We start from the raw sequence: 27,816 nt of genomic DNA, 5'->3' as shown, positions 1-27,816 counted from the left end.
GGGAAGAAGCACATCCCCATCAAATAATATCACTAGAACACAAAAGAGTGAAGACTGTATGCATTGTGTTTATTACAGTATGAAAACTACAGTCTTGTGTGAAGTCTAAACAATCTCCTGCAATTTCTAGTGATTGACATGGCCAGATGCTGAAAACGACCTCTATGTAGGTTCTGGAAAGTTAACATGGCCAGGATGAGGGGTATGAATGCGGTGAGCGTTGAAATCAGTCATTATATGCTCTGGCCCCTGAGCAATCCTGTTTGCTGAATATACAAAAGGTTTAATCTGACCACTGGAAGGAACAAATTAGACTAATTTTCTTCATTTTTAGGTCTCGCCTACGCAGCGCACATGCGCTACTTTTGAAGGAGACCTTTAGCTATTGATTCGCCTTTTCAGCCAAAAACGTGCACGCTTTGCATTGCCTTCCATGGCAACGCGTGCACGTTTGGCGATTCCCTTGAGGAAGCAAGCTTTGACAGATGGTTCCTGCTCACTGCCGCAAGGAAAACAGGCGCATGCTCCCTCCTCTCTCCCCTCCCCCGCTGCCTCTCATAAAACTTTTTTTTGTGTTTTGTTTTACCTCGAGCTCGAGGCACTCGCGAATGTTGTACATATGTACTGGTCACACAAAATACCTGTGCTTTCTCATTAGTACAAAGGCGCATAATTACATTAAAAAAACTAACTCCTGCAAATCACAATAGTATTTCCTTTCTGACTCACACTGCAGCCCTTTTTCATTTTACAGAAAAAAAGGCATCTAAGATTGGTAGACATTTACAGAAAGGGAATCAGATGATAGGCACTGGCAGACAAATAGAATGATGGCACAGAAACAGGAAACCGCGGTATTAATGATTGTTTAAGTAACAAATAAACAGTTTTGTAATTAACAAAGAGTGGAGTAATTATTCGTAGTCTGTCTTCGGATTCGCACGCTGAAAAACCGTGTGTGTATCCCAGCACAAAGGATTGTGGGAGGTGACATACTGAGACTCCCAATTGGGTAACCAGCATTTCCATTTACTGTGTAGCAGGATAGGCCTGCTGTGACTGCACGGCATGGCGGGCATCACCATGAAAACCCCCTGCCTCACCGCTTTCTTCCCAGCTACTTGGATTGTATTCAATCTTCATCAAACGTTTCTGTACCAAATTCTCTCAACACCTCGGGGGCAGAAATGCTATTTATGCCGCAGGTCAATCAGGTAGTGGATACCCACACAATGTTAGATAATTTGCCAACAATTGTTTTATTTAATACACTTACAAAGTACAAAGTTGCTCCTGTGTATAAACAGATTGTACAGTCAGCCAGCGTGCCCAAGTACCCAAAAAGCAAGTTTTATCATTTATGTCTTTAGCCTCAATAACACCATTCCATCCTCGGCAACCACTGTGAAAGGTAAATAGTAAAAAGCATTGGCATAGCCAATAGGTCTTGCCTTTGGGACCTGATAAGTGTTTATCCATGCAACAGTTGATGTTGTTACTCAAGGATATTGTGCTGGATATCTAACACTTATAAAGAACCAAAGGCGAGATATATTGGCTATGCCAATGCTTGTTATTTTTGTAAGCTGACACACAAGTGGGAGACAGTGAAAACCCTGATAGTCTGAGGGCCAGGGAATGCTTATAGTGATGTTTGATAGAGGGATAATCAGCTATCCAGCCTGGAAAATAGCCATGAGAGAACAAACACAATTATCTTGCAAATATATATATTATTTCCGCCTCAAATCCTCGTGAAGCCGATCATATTCATTCTTTATAACGTGGGGTTGGTCCGAACCCATTTTCCTGGGTTGACATAGCTCACAGTCCACAATCATGAATCTTTGTATCATATAACTTGGTTGCAGTGTTCACAACTCAAAAAACAGAAGCCATGTTAGCATGTTTTAATGTCTAGAATGAGCTAGAAACCTCCAGGGTGTGCCTAATCTGAGCGATACCTTAATCTTCTTAAGTCTTGACATTTTCAGAATATATAATGCTAGAAATGAGGACGTGCATTTTATGTGTTTACTTCTGATTAGGTTCTTGACTTCACAAACCCATAGAAGAGAGGTATTGCTAACATGGCCTGAAGTGATTCAAACCCACACCTCTCGACAAAAGTTAGTCACAGATGAACCAAGTGTTTATATCTCTCAAGAGTAAATTATGACTAGGTTTTTGATGAACCAAATGTTGATATTTTTTTTTAAAACTTGCTATTATGCTCTGTGCTAACACTAGTCTTCATGACTGTAGAAGACGTAATGTGAATAATGAACCATGTCACCACATTTTGTAAGAAGGTCATATTGCCAGACACTGTGCAAACTGTAGTCTCAAGGATTCCAGTAGTAGTGACGTTAAAAATATCTTGATGTGCTTTAATGATGCAAGTTTAGCAATTGCAGTAGCGGGAAACATCCTTTACAACGCAACTTTTACCACGCAGTGCCTTTACGAAGCAACTTTTACAACGCAAACCATTACAACGCATTGCGCTGGGGTCGCTCTAGGATAGGGAATAGGTTTAATTTACTATCCAACACCTTCCCTACTATCCACGGGGACTGGAGTTGGAATAGTAAATTAAACTATTCACTATTCACTGACCGTCCTGTCCTCGGCAGAAACGGTCGCTCCCACCACTACCTCCCGACTTGGTATCGTTCCACAGCGCTTTAACTTTGCCAAGTTCTATTATCTAACGATTGCCTGAGATTGAATAATCGCGCACTGCTGGGCATTTGTAACGCTTTGTTTTTCACTGTCCGCTCTGTGTATTGCGATTTGCTTAGTGCTTTTTTCATTTCCGCTTTCATTTGCGCACTGCTCAACTGGTATTTATTTTATCGCGCTGATGGGCATTTGTAACTGCTGGGCATTTGTAACGCTTTGTCTTTCACTGTTTGCTGAGTGCATTGTACATTTATTAATTTACCTGCGCATTGCACACTGCTGGGCTCTAGATTGTTTTGGTGACTAAGTGCACATTATATAAAGGACTGCCATATCTCTTAGCGCTTGTGACCTTTACATTGCGCCTGAACTGCTAGCTACTGGTACATCATTCTCCCCATAGGCAATCCACTGTTTTCACTGCTCGTACCTCATCTCGTCCTGCCCTGCAGCGTTTGTTGTTGTTGCTGCCATTTTGTTTGTTGTGCCCTCCTCCCACACCGTCACTACACCTCGCTCCCGCCTCCCAGCTGCCCCTCCCACGCTCCGCCCCCTCCACTCTCCATTTAAGACAAATGAACTTACGTGCAGCGTCCACGCGCAGCGGTCGCGCCGAAGGTGCGCCAAAGGTAAGCCCGTCTACGCCCGTCCGCGCCTGGACCGCGCCCAGCGCTAGACCCCCTGGTCCCCGCCGCACCCAATCCACTAGATTCATATATGATGCCGCAACTCTCCTCGCCCTCAACCCCGGACGCACACCACAATGCTGCGATGCCACCCCAGGACGTACCCACGGCCCATTCACCTGCCTCTCCTGCAAGTTCAACTGCTTCAGGACCCTCACCAATTCCACTTCCTCCATACACAGCTCCGACTCTAACCGCCTGAAGTGCATCCTGCTGAACACCCGCTCGATCCACAGACACGCAAGCGAACTCTGGGACCTACTCGACACTGCGTCACCGGACATCGCCTTCCTGACAGAAACATGGATGAACACATCATCAGCACCCGACATCGCCATAGCCATACCGGACGCTTACAAGATTATCCGAAAAGACCGCACCAATCAAACAGGAGGAGGCATCGCCATCATCCATAGGAACACCATCAAAATCACGACCAGCTCCGACGATAATCTTGCAACCGCCGAACATCTCCACTTTCAGATCCACACCGACCCTAGGACCACACTTAGAGGCACCCTCATCTACAGGCCTCCAGGAACCCGCACTCAATTCAGCGATGACATCACTGACTTTGTTAGCCCACATGCCCTCGCCTCCGAGAACTACATTCTTTTAGGAGACCTCAACTACCACCTTGAAAACAAACACGACAGCAACACCTCCACCCTTCTGGACAACCTGGCCAATCTCGGACTCAAACAACTTGTTGATACCCCCACCCATGTAGCCGACACACGCTTGACCCTATCTTCACCTCCAGCAAGCACATCTCCTTCGATCGCACCACAGCTCTCCATTGGACGGACCACAGCTGTGTTCACTTCAGCTACAAAACCACCCTGACCCACAACCGCCCACAACCTATTCCTTGGAGAAACTGGAACAAAATCACCTCCGACCAACTCCTCACATCACTCAACCAAAACCCTCCCACCCTCTCATTGGACCCAAACCAAGCGGCCACCAATCTCAAGAAATGGATCACCCACAGTGCTGACGAATTAGCACCCCTGAAAAAGCACCAGATCAAATCAGCCAGCAAAAAGGCTCCCTGGTTCAATGATGACCTTAAAAAATCCAAGAAGCTATGCCGCTCCCTGGAGAAAACATGGAGAAAAAACCCAACCACCGACAACATGGCCACCCTCAAGGCAGCCACCCTCAAACACCACCAACTGATTCGATCCGCCAGGAAATCAGCATTCAAGGATCGTCTCGACAACAACACCCACAACAGCAAGGAACTTTTCAACATCGTCAAAGAATTCACCAACCCCACCGCAGCATCTAACAACATCACTCCCTCCCAAGACCTCTGCGATGCGTTATCCTCCTTCTTCTACAACAAAATTGCCGACATCCACAACAGCTTCAAGAACACTCCCAGCGATCAACCTTCCCCACCCCCCTCAGATCCTACTCCGCCAACTAACAACCTTAGCGCCTGGAACCCAATCACCACTGAAGACACCATCCGCCTAATGAACTCAATCCACTCTGGCTCGCCAACCGACCCCTGCCCCCACCACATCTTCAACAAAGCTGACTCCACCATCGCACCCCATCTCCGTGATGTCATCAACTGCTCGTTCAACTCTGCCACCTTCCCAGAAAGCTGGAAACACGCCGAACTCAGCGCCCTCTTGAAAAAACCCACAGCAGACCCCTCTGAACTTAAAAACCACCGACCCATATCCCTCCTCCCTTTCCCCGCCAAAGTCATTGAGGAAGCCGTCAACAGCCAGCTCGCCGCCTTCCTTGAATCCAACAACTCCCTCGATCCATCTCAATCGGGGTTCCGAGCCAAACACAGCACCGAAACCGCCCTAATTGCAGCGACAGACGACATCCGAACACTACTGGATAACGGAGAAACAGCGGCCCTCATTCTACTCGACCTCTCCGCCGCTTTCGACACAGTCTGCCACAGCACCCTTATACAACGCCTCAGCAACATCGGCATACAAGGAAAAGCCTTGGGCTGGATCATCTCGTTCCTCGCCGGGAGAATTCAAAGAGTCCGACTTCCCCCTTTCAACTCAGAGGCCACTGAAGTCATCTGCGGAGTACCTCAAGGATCATCCCTCAGTCCCACCCTCTTCAACGTTTACATGAGCCCACTCGCATCCATCGCGCGCCAACACAACCTCAACATCATCTCCTACGCCGACGACACCCAATTAATCCTTTCCCTCACCAAAGACCCTAACACCGCTAAAACCAATCTTCACGAAGGCATGAAAGAAGTAGCCGAATGGATGAAACATAGTCGCCTAAAACTCAACTCAGACAAGACGGAGGTGCTCATCCTAGGATCTTCCCCCTCTGCCTGGGACGACTCTTGGTGGCCTTCCGCACTGGGCGCAGATCACGCATGCAACCTTGGCTTCATCCTAGACTCCTCTCTCTCGATGTCCAGACAAGTCAACGCAGTCTCATCTTCCTGCTTCAACGCACTTCGCATTCTCAAAAAGATCTTCCGCTGGATCCCCCTTGAGACAAGAAAGACTGTCACCCACGCACTGGTCACGAGCCGACTGGATTATGGTAACACACTATACGCCGGAATCACAGCAAAATTACAGAAAAAACTCCAACGCATCCAAAACGCATCAGCGAGACTCATATTGGACATCCCTCGCCAAGATCACATCACCGGACACCTAAAAGACCTCCACTGGCTTCCCGTCAACAAAAGAATTACGCTCCGTCTTCACACCCGCGCACACAAGGCCGTCTACAATCTAGAACCCGAATGCCTCAACACTCGACTGTCCTTCTACAAACCCACCCGCCAACTAAGATCGTCCAATCAAGCCCTCGCCGCAGTCCCGCGCATCTGAAAATCCACCATGGGTGGCAGATCCTTCTCCTTCCTGGCTGCCAAGACCTGGAACTCACTCCCCACTCACCTCCGCCTTACTCAAAACCACATCTCCTTTAGAAAAGAACTTAAAACCTGGCTATTCGACTAATAATGAACCCCTTCCCCAAGCGCCTTGAGACCCTCTGGGTGAGTAGTGCGCTATATAAATGCCCGAACTTGAACTTGAACTTGAACTATCCAGCGCCCCAAAGCACTATGCGTTGTAAAGGCATGGGTTGTAAAAACAGCATTGTAAAGGCATGCGATGTAAAAGCATGCGTTGTAATGTCATACATCCGCAGTAGCTGAAGAGAGCTGTATCTACAGGTCTAGCTCTTTCTGCGAAAGTCGTATAAGCTTGAACCTAGCCAAGAGCTCTACTTTAAAGTGTGACATGTATTTTTTGAAGAAGTGCTATTAGCAAGGACTGAGCATGATGTTCATGTTATCTGAAGAGGTGATATGCATTGTGAAATTATACTTGACCACCTTGGAATGGCAATGATAACATGGTATGAAGGGATCTCATTTTAGCGTCCTTGTTCAGAGGTAAAGGGTGATACCAGTGCAGATTTCTCCAGAGGAAATTATGTCAACATGGTTGAGATTAGGCCCAGTTGAGAGGTGAGTCTAATTTAGATTTCTCTTGAAGTGAAGTTGTCAGCACGTTTGAGAGGTAAGCTCAGTCTATAGCTCTTCTTGAGTGATGATGGTAGAAAGGTGTGAGGCAAGCCCAAACTATATTTCTGCAGGTCCGATAGTTTTGAGGTCACCTTCAGTTAAATATGTCCTTATGATTCCCAAAACACTTTCAAACCATGAGAGATGGTGATTTAAGGTGAAACAGATCTTGATGTGTTCTGAACTGGTGAGGATAACACGGCCAGGAAGAGGAAGCAGAGGCATGTGTAGACACAATGTTCATATGATATGAGTTGGATCTAAAGTACATATCTTATTCCCGTAAAGGTTGTAGGTTAATAATCTCAAAAAAGAGGAAGAGTTAATGTAGGCATGGATGAATCAATCAACATTTTGTGAAGAGATACTGATATTTGATTTTGCTGTGTAAACAACCTCGCTTTTACTGAAGAGGTTCCAGTACACCAAGAAACAGAGGTGAGGCTGGCATGATCTGAGGTGACCCATCCTAGATCTCTTTGACAATGATAATTCTCATAGAGTTAATGTTTCCTGTCTGTCTAGGGAAACCACAGATGGGTCCTTTATGTTCGCCATCTTCGATTCTCCAGCCCTCATTCCACGGGGTCCTTAGTCGCTACTTGAAGTCAGAGGTAAAGTAGGACACTGGATATTCCATGGTGTCAATGCCCAGGACCTGGCAAGTGCTGATCAGCTGCTGACGTGCCTTCTCTCGGGTTTCACTAACACAAGCCACATTGCAGAATGGCTCCTCATATTCACTGGAGATCATGTCATCATCTATTATGTTCAGCCGGATCACACCACGCTTATGCAGGGTTTGCAGGGTCTCCATGTTGGCTGTGGTCTTCAGTGCCCATAGATGTAGTGAGACCACACACATGACACCTACCAAGTAGGTCTGTGGCCGAGCACGATGCACTGGCATCAGTGGTGGCACACTACAAGCCACCATTACACTGGCTAACATAATATCTTCTCCATAGATCTCCTGTATCCAGTCACGTAGGTAGAATCCGGCCATCCGTGGGTTGATTTCAATCAGTTTTGGTCCAGTCTGCGTCATCTTCAGCTCAACATTAAAGACGCCATCTGTCAGGCCACAGCCAAGGCAACACTGGTAGGCAGCCATCACCAGCTGAGCTTCCTTATCCGGTGGAAGATATGTGGGCATACAGGCTGCTGTCTCTGTGAAGTAGGGCACCCTGGTGGGGCCGTTATCAGAGACAAACACTCCCATCAACCGACCATCATAGACGATAATGTCAACATCATGTTCTGTACCAGAGACATATTCCATCAGCAACATGGTATTGCCGCAGCCCAGCCCAATGCCTGGGTAGTCGGTGTCTTCCTTTAGGTCACTTGAGATCTTCTCGTAATGCTGGTGGCACTGCTCACGATTCTCTACAAGTTTTACACCCACAGCTCCAGACCCAAACTCTAGTTTCATCACTCCAGGGAAGTTGAGGTATTGAGAGGCCTTCTCTACGTCAGCATGACTCTCCAAATGGCAGCAGGGAACAGCATAGGGACCTGCAGCTGTCACACAAGTGCTGCCCTTTTTGTGGCGGAGCAGGTGGAGGTGGGTGCGGCTCTTTTGCTTTGAAATGCGCATGGCGGATACTGGGCTACATCGAAGACCTAGCTGTTCACATACCAAAGCAGTGAGGACCATACAGTCATCCCAGTAGGAGAGGCAGCCATCGAGATGTATTTCACGGTCACACACCATCTCTGATATCCACTGGGCATGCTCCTCATCCCGCTTGTGGTCAGTGACATCATAGTGAATGAAGTTGTGTACAATGCTTGAGGCAAAGTGGTTTGGGTCTGACTCAATCAAGTGAACCTGAGGACAGAAACAGATTCCATGTTACTCTCTGCACACTATCCCGTTTACCTAGTCATCCATACACCCAATTCACCACCCATCGGCCAATACTATAATTTTGTTAATCTATTTTGTACCATCTGTTCCACAAATTCATTCATCTATACATAACACCAAACAATTCATCCCACCACTCTGCCATTTAAAGCAACTGTGTAGCAACCTACCCACCCACATTAACAGGTATAAACAATGTTTGTTCATAAAATAATCTCTACATCCGCACCTCAATGTATCTACATTTAGTAGCAGCATGATGATGTGTAAAAAACCGTTGGGGTCAAACATACTGGTTGCAAAATCTTTTCATAATAATTGATGCAACTTCTTTGAGATGGATGCATAGAAGGAAGATGGCGTCAGTGTGAGCGGTCGCAGTAGCAGTGCTCTGCGATACTGGGCTGTTCTTACCAAGAGAATGCTTTTTTAGACTACAACTGAATAATTAAGTAATTGAGATTCCCCTATCTTCCGGAGCCACCTCTGAACTGGACTTTATCAACCACCTTTATCAACCAGCTGCTATACCAAATACTAAGAGCGCCCCAAGAAAAGAAAAGAGCGCTATGCTATGCTGAGGACGCCGCTATACCGCAGCACCGGGTAAGAATGACGGCTGAGAATGATGGATACATCCCGATTGCACACTGATTGACATTGGCGATTGTTATCTGCTATTGGCTATATCTGCTCTGGTTGGCTGTACTGGCTGTACGGACTGTGTTTTCCTCATTCCTCATACCATACCATCATCGCTTTACTGCTTCATTGCCTCATTGCTTCATTGCCCCACTGCCTCGCTCTGTGTTCTATGTGGCTATGGCTCGCTAAAGATCCCCCGTCTATCCTAAGCTCCCTAATCGCCAGGCAGCAGATTCCCGAAGATTGGCCTTCGGTAGGCCCTGGACGTTCACACACATTATCTCACCTCTGTTAACTGCGTTTAACCTGCCAGTACCTCGGTCGACTGCCGCTTTCCTCTCGATACAAAAGGGGATGATGGACGGAGCGCTAGAGCAAATCAAACACTCACCCCCAGTCAACTGATCTGGGTTTAATCCATCACCATTCTTTAGCTCACTCGGCCACCCCAGTTCAGACATGGCTATATGCAAATCAGTCTGACCCTGTGCCTCATGGGAACAGTCCAGCCCGAACTGCCAAGCCATGTCTTCCCTGGACCGGAAACAAGCATCCTGGGACCGGTTTCGGATTCATAATCCTCATCAGCCAGGCTATCTTGAATCCAGTGGCCAAGTGAGCAAGGGACTCACGTCTGAGCATACCCTGCCACACTTAGGGCAAACAAAGCGATACAAAAGGGATGATGGACGGAGCGCTCGAGCAAATCAAACACTCAACCCCAGTCAACTGATCTGGGTTTAATCCATCACCATTCTTTAGCTCACTCGGCCACCCCAGTTCAGACATGGCTATATGCAAATCAGTCTGACCCTGTGCTTCATTGGAACAGTCCAGCCCGAACTGCCAAGCCACGTCTTCCCTGGACCGGAAACAAGCATCCTGGGACCGGTTTCGGATTCATAATCCTCATCAGCCAGGCTATCTTGAATCCAGTGGCCAAGTGAGCAAGGGACTCACGTCTGAGCATACCCTGCCACACTTAGGGCAAGCAAAGCGATACAAAAGGGGATGATGGACGGAGCGCTGGAGCAAATCAAACACTCACCCCCAGTCAACTGATCTGGGTTTAATCCATCACCATTCTTTAGCTCACTCGGCCACCCCAGTTCAGACATGGCTATATGCAAATCAGTCTGACCCTGTGCCTCATGGGAACAGTCCAGCCCGAACTGCCAAACCATGTCTTCCCTGGACCGGAAACAAGCATCCTGGGACCGGTTTCGGATTCATAATCCTCATCAGCCAGGCTATCTTGAATCCAGTGGCCAAGTGAGCAAGGGACTCACGTCTGAGCAAACCCTGCCACACTTAGGGCAAACAAAACGATACAAAAGGGGATGATGGACGGAGCGCTCGAGCAAGTCAAACACTCACCCCCAGTCAACTGATCTGGGTTTAATCCATCACCATTCTTTAGCTCACTCGGCCACCCCAGTTCAGACATGGCTATATGCAAATCAGTCTGACCCTGTGCCTCATGGGAACAGTCCAGCCCGAACTGCCAAGCCATGTCTTCCGTGGACCGGAAACAAGCATCCTGGGACCGGTTTCGGATTTGTAATCCTCATCAGCCAGGCTATCTTGAATTCAGTGGCCAAGTGAGCAAGGGACTCACGTCTGAGCATACCCTGCCACACTTAGGGCAAACAAAGCGATACAAAGGGGATGATGGACGGAGCGCTCGAGCAAATCAAACACTCACCCCCAGACAACTGATCTGGGTTTAATCCATCACCATTCTTTAGCTCACTCGGCCACCCCAGTTCAGACATGGCTATATGCAAATCAGTCTGACCCTGTGCCTCATGGGAACAGTCCAGCCCGAACTGCCAAGCCATGTCTTCCCTGGACCGGAAAGAAGCATCCTGGGTGAGTGTTTGATTTGCTCACTTGGCCACTGGATTCAAGATAGCCTGGCTGATGAGGATTACAAATCCGAAACCGGTCCCAGGATGCTTGTTTCCAGTCCAGGGAAGACATGGCTTGGCAGTTCGGGCTGGACTGTTCCCATGAGGCACAGGGTCAGACTGATTTGCATATAGCCATGTCTGAACTGGGGTGGCCGAGTGAGCTAAAGAATGGTGATGGATTAAACCCAGATCAGTTGACTGGGGGTGAGTGTTTGACTTGCTCGAGCGCTCCGTCGATCATCCCCTTTTGTATCGCTTTGTTCGCCCTAAGTGGGGCAGGGTATGCTCAGACGTGAGTCCCTTGCTCACTTGGCCACTGGATTCAAGATAGCCTGGCTGATGAGGATTATGAATCCGAAACCGGTCCCAGGATGCTTGTTTCCCGGTGCATGGAAGACATGGCTTGGCAGTTCGGGCTGGACTGTTCCCATGAGGCACAGGGTCAGACTGATTTGCATATAGCCATGTCTGAAATGGGGTGGCTGAGTGGGCTAAAGAATGGTGATGGATTAAACCCAGATTAGTTGACTGGGGGTGAGTGTTTGATTTGCTCAAACGCTCCGTCCATCATTCCCTTTTGTATTGCTCTCCTCTCGAGTTGCCGAAATCTCTCCCTCGTCCTCTCCCCCTGGCTGCTAGGCGTCATCTGCTGACACGAGAGCAGGGCGTTTAATCTCACGCGCACTACCTGTCCCGCGTTTGCCGTTGCCGGGGAGACGCAGGAAAGCGCGTGGTATAGGTGAAGGGAGAGGGAGAGAGAGGGGAAAGCTGGGAAAACGAATGCTGCTCAGAGGCAGAATAAAATTGAAGGAAAGGAGGTGTAGTCTTCAAGATCGCACTGGGACCGAAACTGAAACTGTGGCTGCTCCGTATATCTTATTTGACACAGAGATTAGCATTACGCTACTTATATCGATATTTGGGGTAGCAGCAAAACTTCAAGTGTGTAGGTTTTACCCCCCCATCGCTGATTTCTCACAGAGTGTGCAAAGTATTTGTCTGAGGAAAATTAAAGACAAAAGAGGTCAGAGGAGCTGCGATACTGTGCTGAGAAAACGTTCCTACAGATCCAAGAGAAAAGCCCAAGGAGGACAACCCCAAAATCAGCGAGGTTTACAGACACCAGAAAACAATCAGATTTGGATTGCGACGTCCTCTCAGGCTACAGATATGGAGAGGAGTGCCGGAGAGGACAGAGAGGACGGAGGGGAAGGTCTTACCATACAAAAGGACCAAAAAGGGCAGAAAATGCAAACAAAAATGCAGGTAACAGCAACAGCAGCACTAAACAATACGACTCTCAGCAAAGGATAGGGGGATGAAGAAAGTGTGCCTTTACAAAGGGAGACACAGATCCAAGAAGACGCGGCATATTCAGAGGGCGCGGCAAATCCAGGAGGCCGTCAAAACCTTGAGAACGCCGAAATTGAAGGGATGCCTGCTCCACACACAACTAGCAGACATAAAGGCCCTGAAACCAGAGGAACCAGAGCAAAGGAAAAAGACTTGGCAAGAAATGAATCTCAAGTGGAAAAAGGAAAAACTAAAGACAAAAATGCAGAAAAAAAGCTGGTAAAGGAAAGGGAGAAAGCAAAACGAAAGGAGAGAGAGAAAGAGAAAGAAAAGGAGAAAGAGGTTAGCTACAACAAGGAGACAGGGGGAGAAACAGAGGAAAACGCCAAACTGGAGTTAATGGCCAAAAAGGCACAGAGGTTACAGACTATAAAAAATTTAAAAGCCACCGCAAAGAATAATGGTCTACCGGCAACATCCCAGCCAAGGATATCATCATCATCAAAATCTTTATTTCGGCCAAAGAAGCCATAAAAGCAAAGCAAACGTAAATACAATACAACAACAGAAGAGTACATTTCATTTCATGAATTAGAACTACAATTTAAAAAAACATGGAGCCAACTTCTTTTTACATGTCATCCTCAAGGATATCTAATATATACAGCCCCCGACCCAAGGAATGCCCGAGGGACGCACCAACAAATGAAAAAGCACAGAGCCAATTGCAGAGCAAGAACTCTAGAGAGCTAAGTGGAAGCTGTAAGGATGCTCAAAGTATGCCCCCCAGTATGCCCCCAAGTGAAACCAACTATGAGGGAAATCATACTATAGGTTCAGGCGAAGTAACTCGGAATGCTGACCCAAATGCTGACCCAAATATGAGGAGCAAAGAGACATGGGCACCCATAGAAGTGGACACAATGATATCTAATCAAAAAGAGCAATCTGATCTGAGCACTTACACCGTTCCCCCAACACGGGAATGCTTCAAGTTGGGAAAGAATCGCATTCAACTAATCACTCAGTCTCCGACGAAGACTCCGAATCAGATCTATATGAAACAGGGATGTCTATCTCAAGTGACTCAAGCGAACTGAGCGACTCAAGCGAATCAAGTCTAGGTGCGCAAATGGGCACTGTATCTCTGGAGATCTCTGGCTCCAGTGACTCAAGATTACCCAGCGAAACTGACATCAGGAAAAAAAGGAGTGGGGGAAAAAAAGGATGAAACACAAAAAAGAACAAAACTTGATTAACGAAGAGACCACAAATCCCGGTAATAACACGGACTATCCCAAAAGTAGACCTAATTCTACCCGAAGAAATCCAATGACTAAATCACCGGGAAAAACACCACGTCAAAACTCAAGCAAAAAAGAGAATAAAGATAGAAGCCAAAAAACAACTGAGCCCTCATTGAGCGAGGTGCTTAGCCCAATAAAGAATTTCCACGAGGATGTGAAGAAAGATAGCCAAAGGAATCGCATGGCCATCGAAAAATTACAAGGCGCGGTGAAAAAAGTGGGCAGCATTTGCTCTGAGATTTCTGAGAGAATGGTCATGGTCATGGTGGAAACTCGTACCGAGAATCTCGAAACTGATGTCGTGAAGCTTCAAAAAAACGAAAAAGAACAAGATGGATTAATAAAGGATCTCATGGCCTAAGTGGAAGATCATGAAAACAGATCCAGAAGGAACAATTTAAGGTTTCTTGGAATTCCAGAAAACTTTGAGGGAGATAACGCTAGAGGGGCAATGATCAACATTCTTAAAACATCATTTCCGGAGTTGGAGGCCTGGGATATGGAAAGGGAGATACAGAGGGCCCATCGCTTTCCCCTAATGCCATCAAAACATTCTAACAAGCATCATCAATATCCCAGGGCAATGCTGGTCTACTTTGGCAATTTCCTTCTCTGTGAAGCAATTTATGACCTTGCAAGACCCACCACTCAAAGAGAATACAAGGGGTTCAAATTTTTTGCCAGACCGGATTTCGCTCACTCTACTGTGGAGCGAAGATGGAAAATGCGTCAGCTATTTGGACCCTTCGAAAAAATTGGACAAAAGTATTTTTGCAAAATCCAGCACACCTGAAAATCATATTCAAGGGCTCAACAAGAAGCTTTAATAGCGAAGTACATGCGGAGGACTATCTACGAGAAATCTCAGGGACAGGGTTATGAAACCCAGGGAAATAGTTTAAATCACATAAAAGGACTTGTAGAAGGAATAGATAAGCTGAGTTAGCTATTCCAATGTGTATTAATCAGAAGGTATGGTCTGGGGAAGCGTGGAGAACTAGTAGAATGGATGAGCAGGCTGGAGAACAAATTTAGTTTATAAAATTAAGTCTGAAACGTTATCAGATTATCTAGGCTTTGGCTCAATTGGTACTAGATAAGCATATAATCCACATTAACAAACTAGCCCAGTCCGCAGGGCCCGCTTACACGGATGTCACACCCCTGGTCCCGACAGGGCCAGGTAACCTTCAAAGGTGGTGGCGGGTGGGGGGAGGGAAAGAGGGGGGGAAGGCAGGGCAGGTCAGGCAGCTCTCTCTGGTAAACTCTTTAGGGAATGGAAAGGAAAAACTTCACATAATCGACACAAAAACAGATAGATAGATGGGGATGTTAAAAATACTTTCATTAAACATTTGTGGTTTAAATGATATCAAGAAGAGACAAATGGTGGCAGTGGGCTTACAGACCATCGGTGCCAACATTATTTCCCTGCAGGAAACTCACATTGAAGGGTCACAATCACATATCCTAAGATCACTAGGGTACAATGTGACCGGCGCAACTACACAGGGTGTTCGGGTTAGAGGAGTAGCACTTCTAGCTAAAGGTGTAGGGAATAATTTTATTAGAACAAAATCGGATAAACTATGTAGGTGGGTGATTACAGAAGTTCAGGCAGGGCAATTTTCGCCAATGACCATCTGCTCAATTTATGGGAATAATAGCGATGACCCCTCGACAATCAATCATGTCTCTAATGAACTCACCAATTGGCCGCTACCTGTAATAATCTGTGGGGATCTCAATATAAATCTTCCACACGACTGGTCAATGAAAGACGACTGGCAATATCGCGGCCGAAAACCTAACGCCTTTAGGGCTATTAAGCAGCTATGTATCACTCATTGGTTAGTGGATGGGTGGCAGACTTCCAATCGTAACCCCAATGATCCAGGCTACACATTTTATTCAAATCCTCATCATACACATGCCAGGCTGGATTACTTCTTAATCTCTAATTCAGTGAAATCCTCGTCAAAATTAGAAAAGCTACCACGTGTCCTCTCGGATCATAACCCGTTGCTATTTACAGTTGATATAGCATCATTGACCCAGACACAACAAGTCTGGACATTTGAGAGATCTTTGCTCCTTGAGAACGAGTATTGCAACCATATGAGAAGCTGGATCTCTAATTTCTTAGCGGTCAATAATGGGAGCACAATGGTAGATTTCCTTTGGGATGCCCTAAAAGCAGGAATTAGGGGAGAAACTATACAATATTCACTAAGGACTAATAAATGTGCAAACGAATCATTAAGATTGTTACAAGAAACGGTAAAGGGGTTGGAGGAAGATCTTATAAGGGTAACAAGAGGTTCTTTTACCACAGAAGAAATAACTAACGTTCAGCTTCAGGTTGCAATAGCCAAAGCAGCAATTACAAATGTATATACCATTAAAGCAGTTAAAAAAGCTACTGCTGACTGTGAAAAAATATATGAAGTTAGTGAATCAGTTGGTCAGCAGTTAGCTATCCAGATGAGACAGCAGACCTCGAAGAATGTTATACAGGAGATTCAGGACCCTACAGAAGGCAGGGTATCCGACCCAGGGAGGATTAGAGAAGCATTCTGGCACTTTTACAGTGCTCTATATACAGAAGAAAGAGAAATAGACCAAGAGAAGATTGCCGAATATTTAGAAACAGATACTGTGAGAAGTTGGCCTGATATACGATGCTCACTAGTTCTAGTGATCACCTTGTATCAGTCCAAACAACCCTTATGGTGATTGGTTGTAAATCAACCTTATAGACCAGCTATCCTAATGGTAGCATGGACAAAGCAGTCTTAGGCTAAACTCTTTTGGCATGTGAAGCCAGCTGTTTTACCCCAATATAACCCCTTGAATACCAAGTGAAAGGACACCACACAGGTTGTTATGAAAATAAACAGTATATTTATTATTAACAACACCTCTGAACTCTTTATGAGGTCAGAGGGCTAAGCACATGACAATCTCTTACGAAAAATACTACAAGTCACACAAAATTACAATGGTGCCCTAGGGGCACGACAAACCATATACTAAGTAAGTGGAATGTGAGAGTCGATAAAGGAAATGGAGCTGTCCAGAGGCTGTAAGATCGATGGGACCACGCTATACTAACTTCAGGTAAGTACTAGGGGGCCCACGGAACGCGTGTGCAGAGTGTGAACTGACACGCGAGATGCATAACAACGTCTATGGACAGTACAGTTCAAGAAAAAGGTGAGTACGGACACTCCTGACTAGATAGGACGACAACGACTGTGGAACTGAACACTAGGACAGTTAAACTACCCTTGAGCACCAAAATGCTCTTGTTACCTCACCCACGGGCCGCGGGTGCATAGGGTTCAAAGTGCGTCGGGTTCTCGCGTTGAAGTCAATGGAGCCTGAAAGAAAAGATGCTGCAGGCGACCAGGAGGAAGATGTCCGGTGCAATCCAAGGGTGGATTGTTGAAGAAGGAGACCTGAAAGCAGAGGGGACAATGTTCACAGTCACTAGCCAGTGACCGGAGTGGAACCAGGAAGGAACCAGATGTCGACGTCGCGATCAGGTGAAGGGTGGACGCTTGACTCTGCAGCCACGTAGACCAGGAGGTGTCTTCGACGACCAGGATGGAGGCACGAGCTGTCCCACGCAGGCTCTCGCTGTCGGCGGTGTTGGATCCGGGATTGGAGGCAACAGGCCTTGGCAAAGGCAACCCACGCGGTGAGTGAAGAAAGTATCTGGTGCGGACTAGGAGAGTCCGGGGTGCCCCTCTTTTGGAAGGGAGCAAGGGCCAATCTGGAGCAACCAGATCAGCAGTGACAATTCAAAGGTTCGTCGTCTAGGAGGCCACTAGCCAGCCGGCAAGTGACCAGACAATGCGTCGAGCAGGAACCAAGCAGAAGGGCCCCACGCAGATCTCGTGGATGCTGGAGGGCTGAACTTCGGTGACAAGTCAATGCCACCTCCTCGTCCTGTTTCAACATCCTGCGCATGCTACGTAAGATCTTCCGGTGGATCCCCACCGAGACCAGGAAGACGGTCACCCAGGCCCTCGTCACCAGCCGACTGGACTACGGCAACGCCCTCTACGCCGGAACCACCGCCAAGCTCCAGAAGAGACTCCAGCGGATCCAGAACGCCTCGGCGAGACTCATCCTCGACGTCCCTGACGAAGCCACATCTCCAGACACCTGAGAGACCTGCACTGGCTCCCGATCAACAAAAGAATCACCTTCCGGCTCCTCACCCACGCACACAAAGCCCTACACAACCAAGGCCCGACCTACCTCAACAGCCGCCTCAACTTCTACGCTCCCAAACGCCATCTCCGCTCGACCAATCATGCCCTCGCCGCCGTCCCCCGCATCCGCAGAGCGACAACAGGAGGAAGGTCCTTCTCCCACCTGGCCGCCAAGACTTGGAACTCCCTCCCGACCGACCTACGCCTGACCCAAGACCACCTCTCCTTCAGGAAGAAGCTCAAGACCTGGCTGTTCGAGCAGTAGCGGACCCCCCCCCCCATAGCGCCTTGAGACCCTCCGGGTGAGTAGTGCGCGGTATAAATGCCTATGATTGATTGATGGATTGCAGGGGCTGCTCGGGGCTGGGGCTTCTCAGTCCCCAAAGCACTTGGTCGCGTTTACCTCGGGAGTCGTGCTGGAAGCAAAGTGCAGTTTCTTCCAAGATGGCCGGTCCCACGTGTCTCGTCGCACCCACGGGTCTCAGCTTTGCTGCAGATGTAGGTAGAGGTCGGAGAGGTCTGGGAATCCGGGTCTCGTCGGGCTCTGAAGTCTGGATCCTCGAGGGAAGACGACAAAGGGAAGCCGCTGGACGCTTGATGGTGCCTGCTTGTGCAGGGTGGACACTCCTTGCCCACAAGGGAGATTCTTCAGTCTTCTGTGGAGCAGAACGTCAAAGGCCAGAGTTTCTTCTAGTTGAACAGTTCAGGATAATCTGATTTGGAATGGGACCAGCTCCTACCTTTATCCTGCTAAAGGGGGCTGCACTACTGACTAGGCCCCTCCCCTGGGTGGGACCAGGAAGGGGGGTGGTTACACCCCCTATCCTTTGTCCGGTTTCCCGCCAGAGCTGGGACAGGGATGCCCCAGCAACTGGTTTGAACCGGTGTATGCACAGGACACCTTGTATGCCCCGGGCATGTCTCATTCCTTTCAAGCCTACCCTACCCAATACACAAAATCCTGTCTGGGGTGGTGCTAGCACCTCCCAAGGCAGGAAACCCTTTGTCCAAGCCGTCCTCGCTGGAAGGACTCCCAGCTGCAGGAGGTCAGACTTGTGTCTGTGGTGGCAGCATCCATTTTGTGATGCTGAGGCTCGAGTTAACTTTAACCGGGGTTCACAGTTACATACATGTCGTGTCCCTCTAGAATGCTACCCCCGTCGCCAGAATTGGCGAGGGGGTAGTATTCCAAATCGTATGACACCTTACTCGACATGTTTTGATAATGTTATACCAGAGTTAGCATTTAACCGCGAGGTTGATAATGCACTTAAGAGTATATGGTATAGCGTTATCATGGAACAGCTATTAGGACTTGGTTCCGCAAGCTGCAAACGGGCTCAGCTCGTGCCAGAGCACCATCTCACATAATTCCAAGCACTCTGCCTTCAGGATTGATAAGGCCTTCCATAGGAGTGACTGATAGGAATATATGTGTCCATTTTAGGGTTAGATATAGGTATACTATATCTACAGCAAAGGGTGTTTACACCACCTTGCTCTGGCTGTCATGCAGCCAGTTGTGTCAGGGGTGGCATAATACATGCTTCAGCCCCTGGTAGGCCCTGGGTACACCTATGCCCTGGATACCTAAGGTATACTGTACAGGGACTGATAAGGTGACTCAGTATCCAATTAGATATGTACCTAGGGTACATGGAGTCCATTTTAACAGAGAGAGCAGGAAGCCTGGGGTCCTGAATAGCAGGATCCCAGGCCAACTAAGTCAAAAACCAGCAAAACACCATGCAAAAAGTTGGGGGTAACCATAGTCAGATATCCACCTTCCTACAGATACTTGTAATAAACTTAACACAGACGATCAGGAAAGCTTGGAGGTAGCCCCCGACATAGATGAAATAGTAAAAACAGTGCAGGATCTCTCCCATGGGAAGGCAACTGGACTAGACGCTATTCCATTAGAATTTTATATAGTATTCCTGGACCAACTTCAAGAAATATTGTTAGATCTATGCCTACACCTATTCAGAGGAGGGCAGCTCCCCAACTCTTGGTCCAGGGCAACAATTGTCATATTCCCCAAGAAAAATAAACCCCCGGATAAGATGGGCTCTTATCGCCCCATTACTTTAATAAACGCAGACTCCAAAATATACTCTAAACTGCTGGCTAACCGCATCTCATCAATTATTCATAAAATTATATCTAAATTTCAACATGGCTTTGTCCCCGGGAGAGAAACCACAAATCACACACGGAGGGTAATCAGCTTATTCAACAGTACCCAGGTGACAGGAGACCCGATGGCGTTAATACTACTCGACGCCGAGAAGGCCTTCGACAGGGTCTCCTGGCCATTCCTCTGGCAGGCTATGTCCCGGGTGGGATTCAAGCAGGATTTTATACAGGCAATTCAGAAACTCTACATCAATCCTCGGGCTATGGTGATGGTTAATGGTTGCCTCTCTAAAGAACTAATAATCTCGAGAGGAACTAGGCAGGGATGTCCGTGCTCCCCATTGCTGTTCGCTATCTACATTGACCCGTTTGTAATAAAAGAAGAAAGGACTTCCAGGAAGCAAATTGAATTGAATAAGTAAGGAGAGCCTTTATTTGTGAAGCTTGCAGGTTAAGCGTAAGATCTTGAATGCCAGTCAACTGCTCGGCAACTCTACATCTGCCGCGCATCTCCATTTGAACATCAACACGCATACACGCGACTCTCACACGCGACTCAGGCTCGCATGCATACATCAACATTCAAGAAACAACATACCAGCTCGCGGCACCAACTTACATATTTACCACACGCACACATGCACGCGACAATTCACATTCAAACCATAACTCGATATTTGTTGTTGTGAATGACGCGCATGAGCACACGCGCGTCATTACTAACAACAACCTCTCATTACACACCTCCCTCCTTTTTTTTTTTTTTTTTTTTTTTTTTAAGACAGAACAAAATCATTGAATTTTGAAGGAATTCTCCGACATCTTGAACTCCTTAATAATTCTTGTGAATCACCTTCAGTGGTAGTAGTAGATAATTCACTGTCAGTAGTAGTGGTAGAAAACTCAGATGACTTTGAGTCATTAACATCAACATCTAGATATTCATTAAATGAATCATCTTCATCCAAGGCCGTATTTGATGAAACATTTCCGTGAAATTCCTTTCTACTATTATATCTTGAGACTCTGCTGAAATGCCATACACTACCATCAGTTACTCTCACAGCATTCCTGAACACTTCAACAACTTTAACAGGATCAGACCACTTTGCCAACCCTTTATGTACATAACTGCCTTTCTTCAACCTCACAAAATCACCAACGTGTACAGGTACACAACTCCTTGTTCTCTCCCTTGATAATTCTTCCTTCATCTTCTCCTTATAAGCGTTAACTTTCCTGCGAATCTCCTCAAAATCCACCTCAGCAAAATCAATACGGTTGCTATCCTTATTCTTTAACCACCAAGGAACTAAATTAGTGCTAGGTTTACGTCCTCTTAACATTTCAAAAGGAGACAGCAAGGTAATAGTACTGGGAGTAGTTCTATAAGATAGTAACATGGACTGTAAAGCCTTGTTCCAGCACAATCCACCTTTGACAGCTAGTTGGATAGCTTCCTTGATAACTATATTGAATCTTTCTATTTGACCATTGGCCTCAGGATGGAATACTGCTATCCTTCTGTGAAAAATGCCACATCTACTAAAATACTTTTCCATTTGTCTACTAACAAACTGTGGACCATTATCCGTCACTACTTCCTGGGGAATACCCTCCCTGCAGAAAATTTCATCCATAAACTGTATTATAGCATCACTAGTCACTTCTTTGACTGTTTTTATCTCTGGCCATTTTGAAAAGTAATCTATAAGTACTATGCCAAACGAATGTTGTTGTGGTAAAACACTGAATGGACCAATTATGTCAATCCCAATCTTATTCCATGGTGATGCCGGTAAACTGACAGGTTGTGGTATACTGGGCAAAGCTTTGGCCGTTTTGTCACTGTTAGTACACAAATCACACAATTTCACCTGTTGTTCAACAAAATAATCTATGCCCGGCCACCAGAAATTATTCTTCAATCGTCTTCTAGTGACCGATATCCCAAAATGCCCAACATGAGCTAATTCCAAAAACTTTTTCCTGAGACCGAAAGGTGGAATAAATTTATCATTCCTCAACAATATCCCATTTTCTATGGTTAATTCATCCTTAATCATATGATAACTCATTAAACCTCCTGTAAAGTTTTTCCCTTCAGGCCAACCATTCAACACATATTCTTTCACTTTTGTGAGTTCTAAATCTTTGTTCATTTCTTCATTCCATGTTTCCTCCTCAACTATTGAACTTTCAACAAACACTAAATTGATGTTATTATAAACACATGCTACTTCACATTCATCTTTATCAATCACATCAGTATTTCTGCATGGTAATGGAAGCCTTGACATACAATCTGCATGAACATTCGATTTCCCAGGAATATATTCTAAAGAATATTGGAAATTTTGCAACCTTGATGATAATCTGGCTAAACTCGAAGAAAGAGTGCGTCCTCCACCCGGTGACAATATATGTACTAAAGGTTTGTGATCAGTTTTTATGGTGAATTTCGTTCCCCATAAGAAAGGTCTGAAATGTTCAGCACCCCAAACACACGCTAGGAGTTCTCTTTCAATCACCGAATAGTGACGTTCAGTCTCTCTCAATGTTCTTGATGCATATGAAACAATCCATTCTTTACCCCACTCCTCTTGAATCAGCACAGCACCCAAACCACAATTACTTGCATCTACTGTCACTATACATTTCTTGCCAATTACAAATGGTTTAAGACAAGGTGCTTTGGTAATCATTGACTTCATAGCATTGAAAGTTCCTGTCATAATTTCTGTCCACTCAAATTTTGCATTTTTCTTTAAAAGCATCCTGAAAGGTTCAATTACGCTCGCATAGTTCTGGATAAATTTTGAATAGAATTCAACAAGACCTAAAAATGCAACTAACTGTTCCTTGTTCTGAGGAATAGGGGCTTTGCTGATATTTTCCAAATGTGAGTTTTTAGGTCTAATGCCATTAGCACTAATACAATGTCCAAGATATTCTACTTCATCTCTCCTAAATTTACATTTGGATGCACGTAATGTTAACCCCTTCTTGGCCAAGGCGTTTAATACTTTAAATAGATGGTTGTCATGTTCAATTATGTCTTTCCCAAAAACTAAAATGTCATCCTGGAATGCGATCGCCCCAGTTAAACCTTCCAGTGTCTCTTTCATTAGTCTTTGAAAAACTGCAGCTGCACTTGCTAATCCAAAAGGCATCCTGCAAAATCTATATAATCCTTCAGGAGTTATAAAAGCAGTTAAGTCCTTTGAGTCTTCATGTAAGACCACTTGATGATACGCACTCGCTAGATCTAAGCATGAAATTTTTTTTGCGTTGTTAAGAGTAGATACCATTTCGTGTAGATTGGGCAAAGGATGTGAGTCTACACAAATTGCATTGTTTAAACTGCGCAAATCTATGCACACACGAAGATCTCCCCCAGATTTGATCGAAATTACGATGGGAGAAACCCATGGAGACGATTCAATGGGTTCTATGATGTTCTTTTTGCACATGTCATCAAGAATTTCTTTCAACTTTCCTCTGTAAGAAAGAGGTACATTCCTTACTTTATGGCGGACAGGTAAGGCATTTGCTTGTACTTTTATTCGATGTTCAAACCCCTTATATTTGCCTAGAACATCACAAAATAAGTTGGGAAATGCTTCTTTAATTTTTGAGATCAAATTTCCTCCAGTTTCACCATGTACTGATTCATTTGATCCAGAGTCAATTGCATAAACAGGTGGATCAGCACTGGGATCAAGTTTCATACCTAGTTGATCAGCATGTGGCCAACTCAATAATGAATCACCAGATTCTGTTATGTACACTTTCCCATGTGCAGAGTAGTTTTTAAATTTCAGTTCAGCAACAAAATATCCAATGAGTTGTAATTTATGTCCTGTATATCCACTTGGTGTGACATCCGGTGGTACTAGTTTGATATCAGGCCAGTTAGATTTGAACAAGATATTAGGTAGGACTGTGTACCATGAGCAAGAGTCAACAAATACTTTGGTAGAGACTCCATTAATGGTGATTAAACACGAAGGAAATTTCTTTACTTTTTGTTCTTTAGTTATACACATTATGGTATTCACATCAAATTCACAATCACTTGAATTCTCTTGTTCCTGTTCTTGCACTAAACTGAATTTCCTTGGTGCTGATCTGCAAACTTTTGAAAAATGCCCCTTTTTTTCACATCTTGAACACACTTTGTCTAAAGCTGGGCACAATCTCGAATTTCCCAAATGAAGATTACTTCCACATCTGAAACAGTACATATTATAAGTTCTTGTATCTGGTTTCTGCCACATATTCACTCTCTGATCAGATCTTTGCCATGTATTCATTCTCTGATCAGGTTTCTGCCATCTATTCCTGTATTCATTTTTATACTGGTTATCATTCCTTGTATTGGTATATTTCCCATATTTCCCTGAATCTTTAAATCTCTCACTTTCCTTGTTTACAATTGAAACATCAGATTTACTACTATTCTGTGAACGTATTTCATCTACAAATTTTTCTGAGTGCTCTATTGATTTCGCAATTTCAATTGCTGCATTTAAAGTCATGTCTGAAGTTGTCCATAGCCTTTGTTGTATTTTCTTGTTGTTTGTACACATGAGGATCTGGTCTCTTAAAACTTGGTCATAGTTAATGTGTTCAAAATCACAAGTTACCGCCAATGCTCTCAATGCAGATACATAGTTGTCTATAGATTCATCTGCTTGTTGTTTTCTTGAGTAAAATTTAAATCTTTCCATAACCATATTAATTTTCTTTCCATACCTAATGGCTAATTGTCTGGTAGCAATTTGGTATACATTTAAATTAGAGGTGTCACTTAATGGAGGAAGACTTTTGAATTCTTTGAGAGCAATTCCACCAAGACAATGCTTCAATAAGGCTAGTTTCCTTTCTGCTTCACACTCACCTTCCTCTAAAACTTCAACATACGCTAAAAACATAGGTTCCCAAATGTCCCATTCGATAGGAGGATCACCTTTGCTAGCTAAAAATAAGGGAGGAGGTTGAATTCCAGTCATGGTTATTTAAACAAGGGATTTAAACGTAAAGAGAACAATTATTTATAATTACTTGTGACTCACAACAGTGTGTGCGAATCACAGATGTCACTTACTGTCAATATCTCCTTGTAAATGCCTCTCTCCTTGTAAATTCCAGTTGTTGCTGATCCACAATGAGCTGAATAATAAAGTATTCGTTTTTTTTTATTTTTCGTTTTTTTTATTTTTTTTAGAAGATGCCCAGGGGATAACCAATGAAACGAGCTCTTAGTAATCCATGTATTGCGATCCAATCAGAAGCGCTGAAAACCATCCAATAGGAGATGCTGGTGCGAAATCTCCCAAAGGTTGCAGCCAATGAAAACGATTTAATGTAAAAAAATGAAAATCCTTGAAAAATGTATTCGTTGCACGCTTAAATACGTGTTCCCGATCGTCGCCAGTGTAATAAAAGAAGAAAGGACTTCCAGGAAGCAAATTGAATTGAATAAGTAAGGAGAGCCTTTATTTGTGAAGCTTGCAGGTTAAGCGTAAGATCTTGAATGCCAGTCAACTGCTCGGCAACTCTACATCTGCCGCGCATCTCCATTTGAACATCAACACGCATATACGCGACTCTCACACGCGACTCAGGCTCGCATGCATACATCAACATTCAAGAAACAACATACCAGCTCGCGGCACCAACTTACATATTTACCACACGCACACATGCACGCGACAATTCACATTCAAACCATAACTCGATATTTGTTGTTGTGAATGACGCGCATGAGCACACGCGCGTCATTACTAACAACAACCTCTCATTACACCGTTTATTCGTAGATTGGAATGCAATAGGAACATAATCCCTATATCGACACAAGGATATCTAACAAAGACCCTTGCATATGCCGATGATATTGCCATTGTCACTGCTAAGCCAAGCGTGGCTATGCCTATCATTGAGTCAGAGGCCGAGATATTTGGGAAAGTCGCAGGGTATGCGCTGAACCAAGGGAAAACACAAATAGAAAGCAATGGTCTCCTTGACATTTCCCAACATGGGTTTCGGGCTGCTCACAACACCGAGTCAGCACTCACGGTCGTGGCAAACAGCATCCGCTTGGAGGTTGATAGGGGACAGACCACACTACTGATACTCTTAGATCTTACAGCAGCATTCAACACCCTATCCTCTACAATCTTGGTTGAGCGGCTGAAGGGAATAGGAGTGAGGGGAAGCGCACTAAGTCTCCTGTCTTCTTTTCTTCACCAGAGACAGCAAAGGGTAAAGCTTGGTAGCTTTCTGTCCCCTTCTAAGGCCGTGCAATGTGGGGTTCCTCAGGGCTCCTCTTTGAGCCCTCTTTTATTTAACATCTGCGTAACCACACTTGCCAAGGTAGTAAGATCTTTTGGATATCAAATCCAGTCATATGCAGATGACACCCAGATTATCGTATCCACCACCTTACCTACCATAGAAGCTGCCTCCAAATTTAGAACTTGTATGGAGGCAGTATCAAATTGGATGGTGCGAAACTACCTAAAACTGAATGGGGAGAAGACGGAGGTTCTCATCTTTGGGGGAAGCCATGACATCTGGTCAGGGGACTGGTGGCCACCAGCCTTGGGAAATTACCCTCATCCCACCAACTCGGCCAGGAACCTTGGTGTTCTAATAGACCCAGCCCTCTCTTTTGACCCTCAGGTCAATAGAACAGTATCCACCTACTTTAACATCATTCGGATGCTTAAAAAGATTGCTCCATACCTGTTGCCTGATGCACGCAACAGTCAACTGTGGCCCTGGTGTCTTCCAGGTTAGATTACTGCAATGCGCTGTATGGGGGCATCAATAAGAAATCCCTCCATCGCCTTCAGACTGTTCAAAATGCTGCAGCTAGGATGGTCCTAAACTTACCTAGGCTTTCATCAGTAACCCAAGCCAGGAAGGATCTCCACTGGCTTCCTATACAAGCCAGGATCTCCTTTAAGATCATCTGTCTTACACATAAAGCTCTGTTCGGCGCTGGTTCAGAAGGCATAAAAACCCTCATTAGCCCCTATATCCCTAACAGAACGCTTCGGTCTTCCTCGAAAAATCTCCTCGCTGTCCCCAGATTTAAAAAGACTAGATGGGGTGGTCGAGCCTTCTCCACTATTGCCCCGAAATTATGGAATAGTCTCCCCCCTGAATTGTCTAGCCAACCCTCCCTGTCGATCTTCCGGAAGCTCTTGAAGACTTGGTTCTTTTCTCAGGCTTACTAACCTACTACTTGCTGTATCTGCCCTCTTGGCCCCTATCTCTCTGTGTAGTTATGCGCCTTGATGCCCCTCCGGGCTAAGTTTGCGCAATATAAGTCTTTTTCCATTTCATTCCATGGTCACCCTTCGGTCATTAGAGTGCGTGGTCAGTCGGAGTGTGCTTCTGTAGGTGATGGCACTGCCTCCTTTCTCCCTGCTCCTCGCGGGTGATACTGCAGCCATCAGTGATGGAGATGGCGATGTCTGGTCCGGAGC

The 27,816-nt window shown here is 45.6% G+C and overlaps 1 protein-coding gene across 3 annotated transcripts in view; it reads right to left on the bottom strand.

Annotated features, from left to right (window-relative positions):
* Nucleotides 1-6,449: 6,449 nt before the first annotated feature.
* Nucleotides 6,450-27,816, bottom strand: part of LOC144768336 (carnosine synthase 1-like) — a 557,293-nt gene continuing 535,926 nt past the window's right edge. For all 3 annotated transcript variants that reach the window (XM_078651937.1, XM_078651927.1, XM_078651919.1), the window contains exon 10: nt 6,450-8,755. In XM_078651937.1, the coding sequence (XP_078508063.1) occupies nt 7,520-8,755 (1,236 nt within the window). In that variant the 3' untranslated portion in view covers nt 6,450-7,519. The remainder of the gene's footprint in view (nt 8,756-27,816) is intronic.

The sequence above is a fragment of the Lissotriton helveticus genome, chromosome 1_1, assembly GCF_964261635.1.
Source record: "Lissotriton helveticus chromosome 1_1, aLisHel1.1, whole genome shotgun sequence".
In the NCBI taxonomy this organism is placed as follows: Eukaryota; Metazoa; Chordata; class Amphibia; order Caudata; family Salamandridae; genus Lissotriton; species Lissotriton helveticus.
Note: the sequence above shows the minus strand (reverse complement) of the source record. Positions and strands in the feature narration are given on the sequence as shown.